The sequence below is a fragment of the Mus musculus genome, chromosome 9, assembly GCF_000001635.26.
Source record: "Mus musculus strain C57BL/6J chromosome 9, GRCm38.p6 C57BL/6J".
NCBI lineage: Eukaryota > Metazoa > Chordata > Mammalia > Rodentia > Muridae > Mus > Mus musculus.
In genome coordinates this window covers 30,420,758-30,438,885 of record NC_000075.6, presented here as the reverse complement: position 1 = coordinate 30,438,885, position 18,128 = coordinate 30,420,758, and the positions used below count along the sequence as shown (strand labels likewise).

General features: G+C 45.5%; 1 protein-coding gene and 1 long non-coding RNA gene across 10 annotated transcripts in view; one reads left to right on the top strand and one right to left on the bottom strand.

The window, feature by feature from the left end:
* Positions 1-11,898, bottom strand: part of Snx19 (sorting nexin 19) — a 40,154-nt gene extending 28,256 nt beyond the window's left edge. For 5 of the 9 annotated variants that reach the window (XM_030243948.1, XM_017313068.2, XM_030243950.1 and 2 more), the window contains exons 1-7: positions 9,630-11,898; positions 6,513-6,651; positions 5,456-5,556; positions 5,231-5,350; positions 3,069-3,202; positions 2,015-2,111; positions 1,356-1,536 (exon numbers count right to left, since the gene is read on the bottom strand). In XM_030243948.1, the coding sequence (XP_030099808.1) occupies positions 1,356-1,536; positions 2,015-2,111; positions 3,069-3,202; positions 5,231-5,350; positions 5,456-5,556; positions 6,513-6,651; positions 9,630-11,318 (2,461 nt within the window). In that variant the 5' untranslated portion in view covers positions 11,319-11,898. Of the gene's footprint in view, positions 1-1,355; positions 1,537-2,014; positions 2,112-2,943; positions 3,203-5,230; positions 5,351-5,455; positions 5,557-6,512; positions 6,652-9,629 lie in introns of all 9 variants that reach the window. The other 4 variants (XM_006509906.4, XM_006509904.4, XR_379106.3 and 1 more) reach the window with 3 other exon arrangements.
* Positions 11,899-11,907: 9 nt separating this feature from the next.
* Positions 11,908-18,128, top strand: part of Gm30933 (predicted gene, 30933) — a 41,084-nt gene continuing 34,863 nt past the window's right edge. Inside the window, exon 1 of the long non-coding RNA NR_169179.1 lies at positions 11,908-12,019. This is a non-coding gene — a long non-coding RNA (predicted gene, 30933). The remainder of the gene's footprint in view (positions 12,020-18,128) is intronic.

Genomic DNA, 18,128 nt, shown 5'->3' with positions numbered 1-18,128 from the left:
GCAAAAACATGAGCTCATCTGTGGCCCCTCAAGTCTTCCAAATGGGAAAGAAATTGGTGAGTGTCGTGTGGAAAACATGAGTTGCTTTCTAGTTCTTTGCTCAAAGGTGGACTATTCCTCCCTCAGCAAACAGCCTCCTCAGTGCCACCAGTTCCTCAGGAATAGCATCTATCTGCAGCTGCCACCCTGTGGTGACATGTAGTCACTGCAGTAGAAGTAAAGCAAATGGAATCACAAGGTCCTTTTGAAGAAAATGATGAACACAACACAAAGATAGTAGTAATCAAGACCGATTCTCACAAACATGCCCACAGGCCATCTGACTTAGGCCACTCCTCAACCAGCTTATTAGGTTTTCCCCTCGGATGACCCTAGGCTGTGTCCTGTTGACAATGACCACTAACTAGCAGCCCCACTGTGTCACATACTTAAACTGAGGTTCCTATCGCAGAGGCCAGGTGATTTGTTTTTGAGCATCTGGGAGTAAATATGAAATTAGTTTTTCTTCTTCAGCCCACAATATCTTCCCTCAAGATGTTGTCATCATTTAGTCTTAGCAGGTCTTTGTTTTAGTTAATCAATAAAACTTTCTTCTTTTAAAGTCCTATGTCACTAAACATATTAGAAGCCAGGTTCTGATTTTTCCCTCTGTAGGAAACACCTGACCTCCTCCCGGGAAGACAATGCTTGGCAGTGGGACTCAGACCCTCTTCTGCCCGTTTGCCCTGGGAACTAGAAAGCTTCATCTGCAATGGCAAGAAGTAAAGCAGGGGCAGATCTGGGAGAAGACGAATCCATGAGATGCTGTTGTGTTTCAGCTGCTCTGTGGTCTATCCATGTAGAGATGTATGCGTGCAGTTTGGTAGTTAGGCATCACTGGGACACATGTACAGGCAGAAGCTGACAGCCCAGGCGTGATTATTTGGAGAGTACAAAGTAAGAACACAAGCCAAACCACACCTCAAGAATGATGTTAAAGGACCCCAAGAGGGACTGAGAGGGACAGAAACAAAGAGAGGGGATGGAGGGGGAAGAGAAAGAGAGAAAAGTAGGGAGGGAGAAAGAAACATCAGGAAAGTGGTAACACAGACACTGATGGACTTGTCTAGAAAAAGAGTAGCCCATGCCCAACATAACACACTGATGCTATGCACACAGATCTTTCCCTGCTGCCTGATTGGATCAATATCCCATCTCCATCTCTGGACCACAGCACCTCCAGCTCGGGAGTACTTCAGCACAGGGATGTCTCTGCTGAGCACAAGAGAAGTAAGCACTGCACAGTCCACCTACGCTGAGGCCCAGTGGACACCTCCCTGGCTCTCTGCTGTGGAAGCAAAGGTCTTGTCACTCACCCGGGCCACTCTTGTTGAGCTCTTGGGCTACCACAGCTTTGTCCAGCAGACCGCTATCCACATATTCTTTGGGCACTTGCTGGGGATCTTTATCCGGGACTTCTGCTGGCTGGATTCTCAGTAACTTTGTCTGTTTTTCAATGAAAGACTCCATCCCAGACATGGACAGGACTTCTGACTCCTGAAGAAACAGCAAGTAACAAAGATCACCAAGGATGCAGAAGTCAGAATAAAGGTAGCATCTGGGTTTCCCAACTGTCACTTGAAAAAGTCCCACGTGCACAGAGTGCACTAACCCATGGCCACCTCGGGAAAGCTTCCGCTCCTCACCCAGGCTGCAAGTAAGCCTAGCCTGCTCTGGGATAATCACCTTTGTACATGGACGGATCACCTGCTCTCAGCTAGAAAATGCTTTCCCTTATCATCCTGCTACCATTATCTCAAACCCACTCCCTTAAGAAGCCAACTTGCCAATCCAGACCTGACAGAATTCTAAAGCACTTAGAGGGAACAATTTTAGCATACACTTTTAAGAACCAGATATCAGCTAAGTTCTTGATCCGATTCTTCTTTGACTTTAGAGAAGTCTTCTGCATACTATATCTCAGGATTAAACCTCAGACTGAGGCTCTAGCTGTTCTCTTGGTTGGGGCTCTTACCGAATTGCCTTCCTGGAGGCAGTACAGAATCTTGTCCTGTGCCTCGGCTATACTCAGTGCAGGGGCAATTTTACTGGATGAAAACCTCAGTCTGGACCTGACACAAAAACAAAGGCAGAACAGAATGCAGTCGATGATCTTGCTCTCTAGAAAGAGAGGCTGGCAAGTAATGACAGTATATTGAAACAGAAACAGCCATGCTTACCCTAGGGTACCTGTGGCGCTTAGTGTGCTCAGAACTATTTAGGAGATGAAATCTCCCAAACAATATATACTTGACAATTTTTCAAAGGCAGTGTCATATTTTACTGAGTCTATAGGGTACTTATGAAAGGACTTTTGTCAAGTAAAATAGTGGTTAGTTTGCAATGGCTCTCTCCTCAATGGGCCACATTTACACAGAATTTTCTGGCAGCGTGCATGTGCCATCCTCGCCTTCCGCATGCTGGTATGGATGTTGCCAGGGGTCAGCTGGGCGGGAATATGGCAGAGAGCATCAGCAGTCAATCAGTTACTAAAATACACCCTGCAGGTTTCCGTCCTAGCCCTTTCCTGTTTAGTGCTTGGATAAGTACTCTCTGAGCCAAAAGTTCCAGAAATGGTGGCAAACAAATAAATCACAAGCCTTGATTCTTAGTAGGAAAGAAACATCTCAATTTCTACAGAAAGAAGAATTTCTACAGTTTTCCCTCCTAGTCAAACATTCCCAGTGTTCTGTTTCGTGGGTGGGAGCAAATGCTTAGCAGTGCTGTTTTCCCTGCAGCTTAGACTCCTTAGGCAGAGCACTGTGGAACCCAGCCTCTGGCTCTGCTAGAACCTGGTGGGCAGCATGCCTCCTCTCTTCTAGGGCTTGAGAATGGAAGCTGCTCTGGCTGAGGGCTGGGGATGAAGCGAGGACAGAAGCCCTGGGCCACTGAAGGGCGTCTCACTTGCTAGCCTTCTTGCCTTCTGTCTGGGGCTTGCTTTCATTCTCTGCTTCACTCAGCTCCTCTGTGGGACTCTGGGGTTCAGAGCGAGGAAATGCTGTCTTCAAGGTGTCCACGATAGCACTCACCACCATCTGCAGGGTTGGAGGTACAGGATCAGTACGGTTTTGCACGTCCCTGATGGGCAGTGGTAGAGAGCAGGACAGTCATCTCTCTGGGCTTTAGCACTGGGTGAAAAGAGTTCGCCAGCCAGAGCCTTTGCCTTTGAGAAAATCAGATACCAGCCAACAACATCAATACTTTGTCTCTCTGTCTAAAACAGTCTTCTCTACAGAGTAAAACAAACAATACCAAGGGATAAGAAGCCACAGGGAAAAGAAGGAAAAAGAAAAATTCAAGAGAGTTCTTCAGGCTAAAGAATACTTTTAATTAGTTTCTTTCCCTTTTACATAAAAATGGGGTTCCTAGTTTCCAAATTGATGATACTAACAGCAAAGTGTGAATTAGTAGAAATAAAGAAGGTATGTAAGGGAAGAAAAATGAAGATGATAAGTGGAAAAAAGAAAATACAGTTTAGCAGCTTAAATAATATAAACATGTTGCAAGGATTGTGGGTAACAAGTTGGGTTTGTAGTCAAATCAAGGGCTGGAGAGATGGCTCAGTGGTTCAGAGCGCTGACTGCTCTTCCAGAGGTCCTGCGTTCAATTCCCAGCAACCACATGGTGGTTCACAACCATCTGTAATGGGATCTGATGCTCACTTCTGGTGTGTCTGAAGATAGCTACAGTGTAGTCATATACATAAAATAAATAAATCTTTTAAAAAAAGAGAGAAAGAAATGTAGTCAAATCAAACAATTCTCTTCTTTAGGTACAGAAAAAATAAAAGTCCCCCAGGCCTGTGGTTAAGCTATCTGGAATTGCTATAAAGAAAAAAATACCTGTAAGAAACAAGAATCACCTATATTTTTCAGCATGTGAAAGTGGCACTCATATATTAGCTATAAAGGGAAATGTACAAAACCAAAAACACTCAAGGCGATGGAGGTGAGCATGCGTTAATGAAGGCTGCTGGTTCAGAGTAGCACCAGGCCTGCCTGCCGTAACTCATTCCTGTAGCAATCCCTCACAAGAGCACACCTAGTACAGCCAAGACACACTGGACAACCAGCAAGACCACAGGGAACACGAGGACAACCAACCAGGAAGGGAACACAAGACAGGACGGCACAGACATAACTAATGGAGCTTAGCACATAAGAGTTTGCAGGCTGGGGAGAAGATTACGCAGGCAAAGTCCTTCCTCAGGATTCCCAGCACCTGCATCAAAGCTGGCTGTGGTGATACACATCTGCAACCCTGTACACACATCTGTAACTCTATGATACACATCTGTAACTGTGATAGACATCTGTAACTCCCATGCTCCTGGCATCAGGGCAGATCTCATGGGCTTCCTGGCCAGCCAGTCTAGTCAATATCAGAGAACTTCAGGTTCAGTGAGAAACCTTGCCTCAAAAACTAGGAGCAATGGAGGAAGACATCCTATGTTCTCCACACATGTATGCGTGAATGCATAGTTGCATAGGCACACACATGTAAGAAAACTTTCTTCTGAGCCTTAAGGTCTGTAGTTGATGTGAGGGCCTTCATCTATGCTTTCCACATTGGCCTTACTGGAAATTAGTACAGTGCCTTGCTCAAAATAGTCAGCCTCCCTGAATGTGAGGCTGAGGAAAATGATGAGTTTGAGACCAGCTGGGACTATGGGTAGTTCCAGGCCAGACTGGGCTCTAATGAGAGCTGACTCAAAAGGCGAAAAGCAAAGAACCAGGCAACCACAAAGGAACGTCCCCGTAAGGAAACCAGGAAACATGCACATCTGCTCAGAACTCTGGGGCTTTTGTCTTGCTGATGTCTTTCTAGTTTGGGTTCTTCGTCATGAAGAATGTCCCCTAATACCTATCATATGGAATCCCATCTTAATTTTTTTCTATATGTGTATATATGTATATGTGTATATGTATGTGTGTGTGTATCTATCTATCTATATCTATATCTCTATCTCTATCATGTGGTCATTGTCTTCTAATAGCTGCTTGCTGTGATTCAGCAAGGTGATGATCCAGTCAATATTTAGCAACAGGTCTTGAAAATTTTAGTCCATGTTCTATTGACTCTTTCTCTTATTATCTGAGGCCCTTCTGATCTCCTCAGCACAGTCTCCACTCTAATGCACACCTCCCACTTGCAGAAGGGACAAAGCTGAGCACAGTGGCTCTGTTGTTACCTTGTCTATCCTAGAGACCATGAATGGTTTCTTGACAAAGGCAATCCGAGCATCTGTGTTCAGAGCAAGGAACTCCTGCACCTCCTCACTGTTGCCAATCTCAGGAATGGCGCAGAGTTGCTGCAAAAGAAAAACACTTTAGAAGAAATCCCAGGCCCTGGATCTCAGAGCCTTGGGTTGGATGTGTGGGGTGAGGATGTGAGCAAAGCCAGAAAAGATGCCAACCTTCAGGAATGACTCCAGGAGGCTCTTCCTGGCTTCTACTCTGTCACTATCCATGTTTCCAAACGGAAGATCTGGAAAGAGCTTTTTTGGACCCTTCACATCTACAAAGCAAAGCAAACCAAAAACAGAGCAAATTCATCCACTTAGCATGCACACAGAGACATCTCATGGAAAACCAACAGAATTATTGGATGTATTTCACTAGGTTTTGGCTTTGGGTTTTTGTTAACTTCAGGACTTCCAACTGTCCTCGGGGTTGTGCTGCAACAATGTACTCGCCTCAATCTGAAGAGAAGACACAGTGCAGCAGTTACTGACATCAAGCCTCTTAAGCCCAGAGGCCCAGAGTTAAGTCTGGGCTCCAATTCCTGCTATAAGAATGACCTTAGGCAAGCTGCATGATCTGTAACAACTGCTTTTCTATAGGGAATGACAATATCTACCCCAGGCTGTTAGAGGATTACACGAGCTAATGCATGGAAAGTGTGGAGAAGGGAACCAGGCAGTTTTGAAGCTTGTCCCAATATTAGCTATGTAATTAAGTAAGAAAGCATAATTTACATTCAGCTTACCATTCATTTACATTATCATTAGCATCTAAAAGCAACTATAACAACATGGCCAGCACCCAGATTCCTTGTGTTTAAATTTGATTGCATTTTAAACTTTTCACTGTGTGCTGGATGTGTCAAACAGCACCCAAAAGGCTTGGTTTTGAAGATAAGGACTTCTCGGTTATTTAAGATGGATAATCCAGACCTGGAAACACTAATTTAGCTCCTTGAGTTATTCTATGGGCACAGGAAGATGTGTCTACTTCTTTTTAAGTGTAAATTATGTGGGGACACTGGAGCAACACCTGTCACCAAGGACAACCTCAGAAGGGAATCATCACAGCTGTCCAACTCTAGACCCGAGACTTCTCAAGAAAACTTGGGGATGAGACACTGTCAGCGCTGCTTCTCCTCCCCACAAACCCACAGGCCACCAAGCACGCAAATTAGAGCAGCTAGAGGTTATATGCAAGCTGTCATTGGGAGCTTAGGGAACGTCTGACTTTTGATAAACTTTCGTAGATCTGGTTTCTCCTCCAGGCGGGTCTGCAGATTCAAGAACTCCCGGTAGCGGCGGTTCACGGTGTGATAGGCCAGCTGCTGTAGGCCGCTGCTGTTCTCGCCATTAAGGACAGTCTCGTACTGTGGAAAGGAACAGAGTTATTGATAGAACCAGTGAGGTTTAGGGAATCTATTCTGGGGTTAATGAGTTGTTCAATGGTGACAGTAGCGTGTGGAAAAGGGGAAACTTCATTTATGCTGCAGATGCCACTGTGGTCGGTCGTCCTTAGTTGTAACTGACAATCCAAACTCCACGGCTGAATGAGCTGCGCCTCCTGCTACCCCTTGCTCAGTCAGAAAGACTTGCCACTGTTTCTTTTTTTTTTTTTTTTTTTTTTTTTTTTTTTTTTTTTAAAGTCTTTTGACTTTTATTTCATTGTACAGTATTCACATTTTCCCCATAATATACACTTGATCATTGATCATTGATTAGACTAAATTGTACTAAAAATGATATCTAGGTAAAACCTTCTTCACAAAATTTAAAGTTTGTTCATCTGAAAAATATAAATACATATGAAAGAACAATTTATACCACAATATTGAAATCTACTAGCCAGTATCCCACTCTGGAACCTCAAAGAGATAAACTGTGTTTTCAGGAAATCAACACAACAGGTTTTAGATTTTCATTTTTGCCACTGTTTCTTATGATTGCTTCTACCAGAAGTTCCCACCCCCAAAGTAGCTCCATAACATTTTTAAATCCTAAAGACATTATAGAGCAGAAGTCATACCTACAACAGCGACCACTGCTAAATCACAGGAGAGACCTCATCAGGAGAAAATCACTTTGCCATGACAACTAGCCACTAACAATCTATACTAGTTTTGGGAAGAAAAGTCCCAAACAGCAGATAAGCATAATTCATGACTTTGCCTGGAATAGTTTTCTTTTTCCTTTCCTCCTCCCCCCCCCCCCCGCCCACCTTCTCTTTCTTTTTTGTTGTTGTTGCTTTGGGAAAATTAATCTTTTTAATTGTTATTCTGGAAATTGAATTGAAATTCTTTGTATTAAGCATATATTAGCTATATCGCTAGACATCGCATGATGATTGGACATGCTCTGTGAGGTCAGTCTGCTGCCTCATATGCATAAAGGGCCAGTGAGGGAGAGATGGCCCACACTGCACTCCTAGGAAAGTAAGCAGCTTGAAGAGAACGGAAGCTCTGGCCACACAGGGCAAGACCTTCTGACAAAGAAGTGTAAGATACATAGATGCTGCGACCAACTCTGCATGTGCTTGCTCTTATCAGAAATTGGTTATTCTTTGGCTAAACTAGTATAAAGCAACCAGTGATTTTTAAAAAATCTCCTTGTTGAAAGAACTTGAGCTAATGTTTGAACATTTCTAGAACTAGAGAGGAGGAATATTCACTAAGTACTAAGGTGAGCAAAGATATCTCTCCCATAAGTACCAAGAAGGAAGGAGACAGGCAGCATTCAGGACCGAGCTTTCCAGCTCGGAGCACGTGGGAGCTGCGAAGCTTTCTGTAGAATAGTCTGCCCTGCCCTTGAGCAACAACTTGATTTTTCTGCTTATAAGAAAGAAAAACTGTTATCAGTTCACAAATCTGTCACAAGTAGAAGATGAAATAGCCAGAACCTGGCACTTGCATGTGAGCACAGGGCACAGCAGAGGGACACCTAGAGTCCAAACAACAAGCAGGCAAACTGCTCAAGTTACACAGTTTGACAGTCACTTGTCACTTGTGACCCCAAAGATCTTCGTCTGCGCTTTTGAAAAATGCCTGGTTTATAAAGACCATGTGAGTGAGTGTAGGTGTGCCTATGAGTGCACAGGTGCTTCTAATTACATTAGTGACTCTAGCGACTTTTAAAGGGGCTGGTGTTTGAACATTTCTAGAGCTGGAGAGGAAGACGCAGTCCTATGAGCTGAGGCGAGCAAAGAAGTCTCTCAGACAAGTACTGAGCAGAAGAGACAAGTAGGATTCAGGAGAGATTTCAAGTTCTAAGACTGCCTTCATTTCAGATGTCATGTGGCTTTTGACAGGCCAGATCCCCTTGAAGTTGCACAGGACACTTCCCCTTGGTTCTCTTGGATTTCACCAGGGGAGCAGCAGCATGGCCAGCCTAGCGCTGGACTGAGAAGCACAGAAATTCCAGAAGGCAGGCACAGTTCAACAGAGCGGCTCCTGCCAAGGAACTCTCTTTCTGAACTTCTTCCTAATTTCTTCCTTTAAAAATGATAATATCATAGATATATATATTTTTTTAATTTAGGAAGGTAGAATACTTATATTTAAGTCAGAAGGTGGCAAGTTCCTCATTCCTTGAGGCGTCTATGCATAGACTTGGGAACAACTATGCAGAGATGATATGGAGAAAACTGGTTAAAGTAGCAGGTCTTGCCTCAGGCCAGGCAGTGGAGCGATGAGTTAACTGGAAAGTTTCATTTAAGAAACAAATGTGGGGGGGACGGAGAAATGGGGAGAAATGGCTCGGCAGTTAAAAGCACTTGATGCTCTTACAGAGAACCAGGGTTTGGTTCCGAGCACCCACATGGCAGCTAACAACTGTTTGCAACTGCAGATTCAAACCCTCTAGAACCCTCTTCTGGCTTCTACAAGCATCAGGCACACAATGCACTTACATACACGCAGGCAAAATATACACGTAAAATAAAAATAAGTAAGTCGGTTTTTTTTTTAAAAATGTAGAATTTTGGGATGCATTCTTAGAAATTCTTATCCAGAATACGTCTGTCAGAGTCCGTGTATTTACAAAGCAGTCAGAGTGATTCTGAGGTCGAAGCAGGTTTGAGAACCAATGAAAACGTTGAACCCCCTCCCCCAACCTCCACCCCCACCCCACCCCCCACCCCCGCACCCAGTCTTCTGACACTGAGTTTCTGGTGCTGTTTGTGTGGGTCTACCATAAGAGCTGATCCTGGCTTCCAAACGAGCTATACACCACTTTATTTAATTTATTTAATCAACACGGGATGCTCTTATCTGCCCTTGCAACAATCTGTTTACAGACTCTGCTTTCTAAACCCCATCCCCAAAGTGAGAAAGCACAGCCATCATCCTGTTACCTTCACAGTGTACAGTGTGTATGGGTGGAATCCAGTCCCACTGTGCTCTCGGGCAGTGATGGTGCCAGTGATTCGAAGGTTCTGGATGACAACCGGGCCGTCTGGACTGCTCAGGGACTCGAAGCTGAAGGTGGCTGAGCTGAGAGGACCAGGTGGAGAGGAGGAAAGAGGCACTGGGGGCATAGCAGGTTCAAGGGAGCACACACCACTGGCGAGATCTTTGTCTAAACATGAGGGCCGTAGGGGGCAGGGTTTTTCTGGTTCCTCCAGCAAAGCTGTAAGAGAGGTGTCATCTCCTTGCTCCACCTCCTTGTCTGCTGTGTCAATCTGGATCTCTGGGCAATTAAGCACGGAGACCAGCATGCCTGTCTCTGTGTCTGTCCCTGGGGCCTCCTCGGCCTCTGCTCCTTCCATACATTCAGATCCCTCGCCATCCTTAGGCTCCAGAGCCCCGGAGTCGTCTAGGGCACACAGAGCATCTTGAATCCTGTCAGAAAGGAAGTTGCCTGGGGTCATTAGCAGGATGGTTTCTTTGCTCAGTTCAGACAGTGGTGACTCCAGTTCTGAGTCTTCACATAAGAACAAGGGGCCTCGGATATCTGGCTGTAGAAAATGGGATGAGCTATTTCCTACTTTTTTTTCTTCGAGCATCCCAGGCAAATCTCCCTCTACAGCTTCATGGCCTTCTTCAATCTCTGGGGAAGGGGCTGGCTCACTGGAGGTCAAGTGTACTGGGGCTGTTGCTGGAGAAGATGCTTTTCCTACTGGCAGACTCTCTACTTCAACAATCAATGGCAGAGATGTGGGCACCGAGGGCTGCTCTAGGACACTGGATGAGCAGGGGGGTTTAGTTCCCTGTGCTGCATCATGTCTGTACTTGGAAAAGATACTCACAAGAATAAGGTGGATCCAGTCAGGATCTGATAGCTTGCTGATCAGTGGTAAGATGACATTGCAAGTAATAACTTCAACCACAACGTGGCGTCCAGTCCTCGTCTCCAGGTGGGGCTTGGGCACTAACTCTTTTAGTATCAAGTTCACAATGCCACGTGCATAAGTGACCTCCGTGGTGGGACAGCTCATGGCAGGATGGGGAGCTGTAACCTGGCAGTAAGCATCCCACAGCTGGGAGGGCTGAACTGGACAGCTCTGCTCCTTTGCAGTAGCCTCCTTTGCCTGAATATAGCTCTGCAGGTGACAACCACAGAGAGTCAGAACCCTCTGGGTAAGAGCATGGCTGTCCACTATGCTCATCCGCCTTCGAAGCTCCTGAACCAACCCTTTCATGGCTGCCTCCATCTCTGCCTCGAAGGCCGGCTCATGGCTCACAGAACGATACCAGGATAACACGAAGTCTCGGATAATCATCTGGATAGTGCGGTTAATCTCCTGTTCCAGCTGCCTTTCTGCCTCGGGACATGGAGGACAGGTGGTGATGGTAATGAATCGTTCCAGGTGCAATTGACCTGAAGCCCCTAGGATGGCAGTGGAGCCCAGCCATCCTCCCAGCGCTACCAGCGATGCACATAGAAGGATCAGAAGCCACATGTTGACCAGAAGGTGGATGACCAGTAGCCAGCCCACCAAGACCCCCACGATCATTAGCTTCCGGCTACTCCATAGATTGCTGTGGACATAACTGGACTCGGAGATAGTCCCCTGGGTAGGGGACACTGTTTGTGCCTTCATGGTTGAAAGGACAGGTATGTTTCCACAGATGACAGCCTCCGATTTTATTTTGGTGTCAGGAGTGGGAGCATGAACTGTCACCGAAGAGAACAAGTCCAGCTGCTACTGAGTGAACTCTGGACCTTCGATACTACTGGCACTGCAGAGCGACAGAAAAAGCTCTGCTTCTCCCGCTCGCTTCTGTCGACAGGGCCCATCAACTAGCCTGTTCCAGCCGAGATGAGGAAAACTTTGCCGGCCTCCATCATGGCCCAGGCGGAGAGTCTCTTCGCAGCCCCGCGCGGCCCACGGACACTTACGAACTCCGAAGCAGCAGCCGGCAGATCGGGTCACACGTCGCTGGGGGACCCGTGCTCAGACTGCGCCCCTGGGAACGAACTCTTGGGGGGGTGGGGATCCTTCCGACCGCCGCGGCCAGCAGCCACAACAAGCTCCGGCCGCCCAGGCCACTACACTCCGCAACTCCAAAGTGGACAGAGCAGCGGGCCGGCTAGCAGCCGGCGACAGCTTCCGGGTCGCGGCCTGCGGGAGCGGGGTACGCTGGGAGAGCGGCCTGGTGGATCGGAGCCACGGACGCCCCCTGGTGGTGAGGAGCGGTGGTGACGGTGGGCGTACACACCGCTCTGCTAAGCTGAGAACCCAGAGCCCGTGCTCACCTGGGCCAAAACGGATACTCGCCCAGGCTCTTTAAAGTGCTGTTTGTAAATATCTCTAGAGGTTTAGGGAAACTTTCCGTAATGAGCTTTGTTTTAATTCCCTTGGAGACGTACTGTTGGGAGCTAGATTGATGAGGGATTTTAAAAATTCTCCTTGCTTCTTCCAGAACGCCCCACCTCTACCCCCACTCCACCCCCCCCCCCGACCCCCCTCCCAACTCTACTCAATTCACAGTCCACCTCTTTTGTTTTCCGGAGTAGTCAAAGGTAAGTATTAAGATGTGGGGCAGGTTTCTAGAGAGTATTTCCTATGTTTAGTCACTGGCTTGAAGAGTGGGTCCTTGTAGCCCTTGAAGCTAATTGGGGGAATGAGTTTATTTGACGTAAATCAGCTTTCAGTAAAGCGAGTCCCTATAAGATATAGTGAATTGCAAAATCTTAAGTACGTTCTGGAATGATTTTAGTGAATCGCAATGGTTAAAGGGAACCCATTAAGAAGATAGCCTTCGTGCTGAATCTTGAAGACTTTTCTGCCTGTCGGCTTCCTTTTCTTCCCATGTGCATAGGCATGCAAGGCAGAGGAAGAGACGTCTTGTTTTTAGTTTACCCTCTAACACATTTGCCCCTGTCTGTGTTCTGCTTTGAACACATCTGCCAGTTGTCAACTCAAAAAGAGTGACCTACAAAGAAAGTCAGTATCTGAAAGTGGCACTGGCTATGTGTAGAAGCATTGATGTCTTCTTTGTGTGAAGCCTCCACCTTGGTCCTTCTGGACTCTGCAGTGTGGCTCTCCTTTCCATTTGGACACAGATGAATGCCATCGCTCTTTACCAGTCTGTCCTCTGCTGTAGCCTTGAAGGATTTAGGCAAATTCACCAAATAAAACAAAACAACCCAACAACAACAACAACAAAACAAAGCAACAAAAAGCAAAAACTAAAACAAAACAACCCCCAACCCGCAAAAAAAAAAAAAAAAAACCAAGCAAAATAAAACAACCCTGTACCAGAGAGATCTTACAGCTTCCTTTTCTGTCTCCACTGCTGGTGTCAAGGTAATAACTTTATTTGAATACAAAGGAAACCATCATCTACAATTGGATGTGGTTGACAACTAACAGCCTCAAAGGCCAACAATATAGTTTAGGATCAAAGTGTTTCTAGGCAGGCAAGGTGATCTCTGGAGTTACAAAGCACTAATTCATGTTGCCAGGGTGAACATCCTTTCACTGTATCCTCCTCCCAACTGAAAGGAATGTGAGACCTGCAGACTGCCTGTCTTGTCCTCCCAAACTATCCTGTTGTTCCGGGAACAGTTACCTGACAGTAATGCTCTAGAGAAGTAAATATCCCTGCTGCCCACGCAAGAGTCACAGCAGAGACTTAAATGGCGGAGAACTAATGGTACCACTTAGGACTTCGCTTCTGCAGCTCAGAGAAAAACCTCCCATGCATCATGAGACCGAAAGTGCAGGGTAGCAACGAACTGACCTTGTCAGTGGGCGTTGTGCCACCTGAGCAGATGGTCTGAAGCTCTGAGGTAGCCAAGAGTGTCTTCCTGATTCTGCAGCACAGTTGATGGACATGCCAATGCACTTGTCATCTGGATGGCTATGAGCTTCTGCCTGGGGATTTAGGACAGATCTTAGGATCCAAACAGATTAATCATTGGGAGGAGGTGAGAGCCCTGCCTGATAGAGAATGGTGTGGGCCTGTGGTGGGGGAGGCTGACCGGTCACTCACCTCTCAAGAGATGCCGCTTGCCTTCCGACCTGCTATTTCTCAGTCCATTAAAGGCGTGCTAGGGCTAAGAAGACAAAAGCCACCAATTCACCCAAAGGTATTCTCAGGCTCATCAAAGGACAGCCACACAAAAAGAGCAGTGCATTTAAGCATGACGTCATGTTTAACATGAGGTAACCTGATGCTGCGATAGAAGACGGAGCAATAAAACAAACACAAAGAATGGGTAGTGACCGAGGGACTGGGGTGGTTCATGCCTGCTCACTCTTACATTTGCAAACAGAAAAGAAGTGAGTGTGTTTTAGGGACATATAGACTAGAAAAAGTAGGAGCTGAGGGAGGGATGGTCTTTCAGGTACTATGAGAACAAAAGGAAAAGGCCAGGTTGGAACAAGTCCATACCAGCCCTCAGATTCTCTTGAAAAATAGAAGATGAGGCAGGCTTGGTGTTGTGGGCTGTATTACAAGAGACTTGGGTGCCCTGGGCCTGGACTACAGTGTGAGCTCAAGGGCAGCCTGAACCACTTACTCAAATTTTATTTGTTCAAAAAAATAAAGAAAGAAATTACACAAGTCCAGGACTGTTACTCAGCCGTTAAATGCTGTTGAGCTTCTTCAAGCCCTTGAATTCAATCACTGGTGCTGGAAACAAAAACAGGAACCAAAACAAAGCCACGAGGCCAGGGAGAGAACTCTGACGATGCTGAAGGTGAGCCGAGACAGGGCATGGGGTAGAGTTGTTGCTGGAAAACAGGAAGTAATGGAATTCACACAAAAGACAGAGGCTTAGAGGAGCTAGCCAAGGTCAGCAGCATGAGTCTCTCATGGCATTAATGTATGTTGTTCAGTTGTTCTCTCCTCAGATGCTTTGCTCCTCAGCGTAGAAGAGAAGCAAACAGGATTGGAGCATGTAGCAATGTTTAGAATAGAGAGAAATGGCAAAGAGTCAGGCCCGTAACACCCCGAGAAGTGAGGTGCTAAAACTTAAAACTATGCTGTCTAGGTACACGGGCAATGAATGAGAGCCAGGAGAGGGACAGTCGGCTGTGAGAACGTACTCAAGTGTAATAAGAGTAGTATATGTGCAAACCAGAAAAAGGCTCATGGGAAACTAGAGATCAGTCCAGGGGAGTTTCTGATTGCTGATCTGTCAAGCTGCCATGAGCCTTGCCACTCACATCGACACCATTTATCCTCTTACAGTTTGGGGAGTTAGCAGTCTCAAATGGATTGGCAGAAGTGTGCTCACCCAGGAGGCTAGAAAAAAGATTGTGCTTTCCAGTTCTTTGCAGTGTCCAGGGGACACCTGTGCTCTCTGGCTCCTGCTCTCACATCCTGCCACCTCTGCTCCTCTGCTTCTTCAGTCATGTCCCTTTCCTATCCCTGACTCTCCTGCCTTCTTATAAGGACTGTTGTGATTACACCAGACCCTCCCCTGTAATTCAGAACTATCTTCCCCTCCCAAGATCCTTAACCTCACCTCCAAGCTCACCAGTGAAGCAACGCGACCTCAGAGCGTGTGAGTCAGCAGGGAAGACATTGTGTGGGCTACAACAGAGCTAAAGTGTGTACAGATGAAAGGAGTTTTGATGGTTTCGTTTGAGTGCAGTCAAATGGGTTTCTGAAGTAAGATATGAAGACATTACGAGGGATTTTAAATCTCTTTTTAAAAGTCTCAAGCCCACTTTATAGCCCACACATTTATGATTCTGGTGCCTCTGCCTCTCCAATACAGGGATTACAGGTGTGCACCATAGTGCCTGGGTGAGTCTAGGTTTATAAGTGGTATGATCAATTTTTTTAATAAAGCAGATGGTGAAAGTTTGATAGAAAAGTTACTAATAAATGCTAATGATCAGAAAGTTGCAGGTGGTGTAGAAAGTGGAAGAGAGTGTGTTAACACCTGCAGAGAAGGATGCTGCTTCTTGTAAACTGCAAAGCCAACTGCCTAAAAGAGGCCAGGAGAACATGGGTGTTGTCCTATTCTGCCTTCAGTGATGTGTTGAGAGCAGATAGCCACCAGAGGGCAGCAAGGAGTGTGCTATCCCGAGCAAGCCACAGATCCTACAAGGATGGGCATAGGGACTAGGAATTTAAAAATGGACTCTAGGTAACTTCTCTTCAGGAATTCACATTTAATATAAGAGACAGAGATGGATACAGTGTAAAACCCTATAATGGAAATATGTCAAATTATGGGAAGGAGGTAGATTAGGGGAATTTACCTAGAAGATATGAGTGTGAACGGGCCCTGAAAGATGAATAAAGTTCCCCAGGAAGGCAAGAGGAACACGTCATTATAAGAATAAGAAGACAAATTAACTCTTTGCAATCTGCATTAGTTTGCTAGGACTCACAGAGAACAAACATTACAGACAAAGTCTTTTAAACAACAGTATTTGGTTCTTATAATGCAAGACATTGGAAGTTCCAAGTCAAGAGGCTGACGTGGTTGGCTCTTCTAGGGGGAGTCTCTCCTAGAAGGTAGCTGTCATTGGGTCTTTACTGGGTCTTTCTTGTGCCTTCCCTACCTTCTCCTAGAAAGACACTAACATGTTGAGTCCCACTACCATGTCTATGCTCACCTATAATTAGCAATCTCCAAACGCAGCCTCACTCTGAGGTAAACTGAGTACTGGGGCTTTACCATGTGAGTTTTAAAAGATGTGATTTGGTCCATGACAGTTCCTTCCTTCCTACTGTAGGCTATGTGGAAGGTTGTGTTTCAATTTTCAGGCTACTGAAATGGAGGCTGATAGTTCCTGAAGTTTTCAATGTTTCTTTTAAGTTCATACAGAAACAGTTCTCGGGTTAGCTTTCACATCTGGCTACACAGACTGCTAGGTGCTCTGGTAGGTGCTCCCCGTGCTGAGCCAGCCAGACACTGAAGGGAAAACACTGTGGTGGATTGCTGGATTCCTAAGAGGATGCATATAGTAAGCCAGTCTTGAAGTAAATCCAATCTTGAAATAAAAAATGGAGACAAATGTCGAGATCAGGGTAAAACTACACAGACTAGTGAGTGGGCAGTGAACAGATGAGAAGATGAGGGAGACCACAGGGACAGAGGTCCTTAGCAGGACACGTCTTAATGGAGAGCTTTGAGGTACCTAGAAGAAAAAGCAACTGAGTTTTGGACATCTAGTTTGAGCTACAGTCTTGGAGGGAAGCTTGAAGAGATTCTAGGTTAGTGGAGGCTTGTGAATTATAGACACAAATATTTCCTGGAAGAAAATAATCTCGCTTGGAGTCTATAAAATAAGGTAACCTCAAGATAGAAAAAATATGAGCTCTCAATTCAATACCATTAAGTGTTTGGGGTAGAAAGATCCCATGAGTAGCATATGCAGAACACAAGGCTGTAGACACAGACACCATTTGATATGAGATCTAGGCAAGGGTTCCAAAGAAAGAACACCACGCACATAGGACCTAACAATACCAGAGTGTCAGGGTGGCGGTACAGATTCAAAACACAACTGGATGGGACACCCATCGTCGCGTGACCATGGAGAAGAAGTAAGGCCCTCAATAAGCAGGCAAATACATTGTAAAAGTAGCTCATAATTGTGGAATTGCGCATATCTGCAGAGAGAATTATCCATCTAGCTCACTTGCTGAAGTAAATTGCTAGACTGCAGCATACAGAACTGTAGGGTGGGTGATTAAAGGAGATATTAAGAGAGATGGAGGATAGAGAGAAAGCTCTAATAAACTCAGGACTCCAGCGCCTGTTAACAGAAAAAATGGAGGAGAAGGAAACATTTAAGAGAGAACATTTGACAGAAAATTTTCCAAAATTGTGATGAAAGCATAGAATTATAACTTTAAGATACATTAGGAATCTAAAGCAGAGAAACAAACCCAAAGGGTGATTGCTGTAAAATTAAGGAAAATTGATTTTGGATGAAAAAAAATAATAAACAACATTAAGTCCAGAACGGATGCATAGCGGCAGACGTATGAGAGATTAATGATGCAGCTTCATGTAGGAACTTCAAAGTGAGAAAAACATCAGAAAAATAAAAAACTACAGAATAATCCCAAGTGAGTGATTGAATAGATCTCCACCTATCATGAAACCGAATAGCATTTTGAAAGTTTACTTCCAAGGAAATACCGAGGTATCCTATCTGTCACCCTGCCCAACTGATTTCAAATAGAACGGATCATTCTAAATCTGTAGAACTGAATATAAACACTCGGAGGCGAGAAGGCGCATGTGGTGTAACTTGGGAACATGTTAGAAACTTGAAATCAAAGTCGAACAGCCAAGCAAATGTATAGACACTGCATTGACCTGGGTGCGGAGACACCTAAAGTCAGAAACTGTCTAAGTCCGCAGCTGTGAGCATGACGTGAAATCCTGTAGGTGTCTCATAAAAATCACACAATGAGTAGCTAATGCAAGC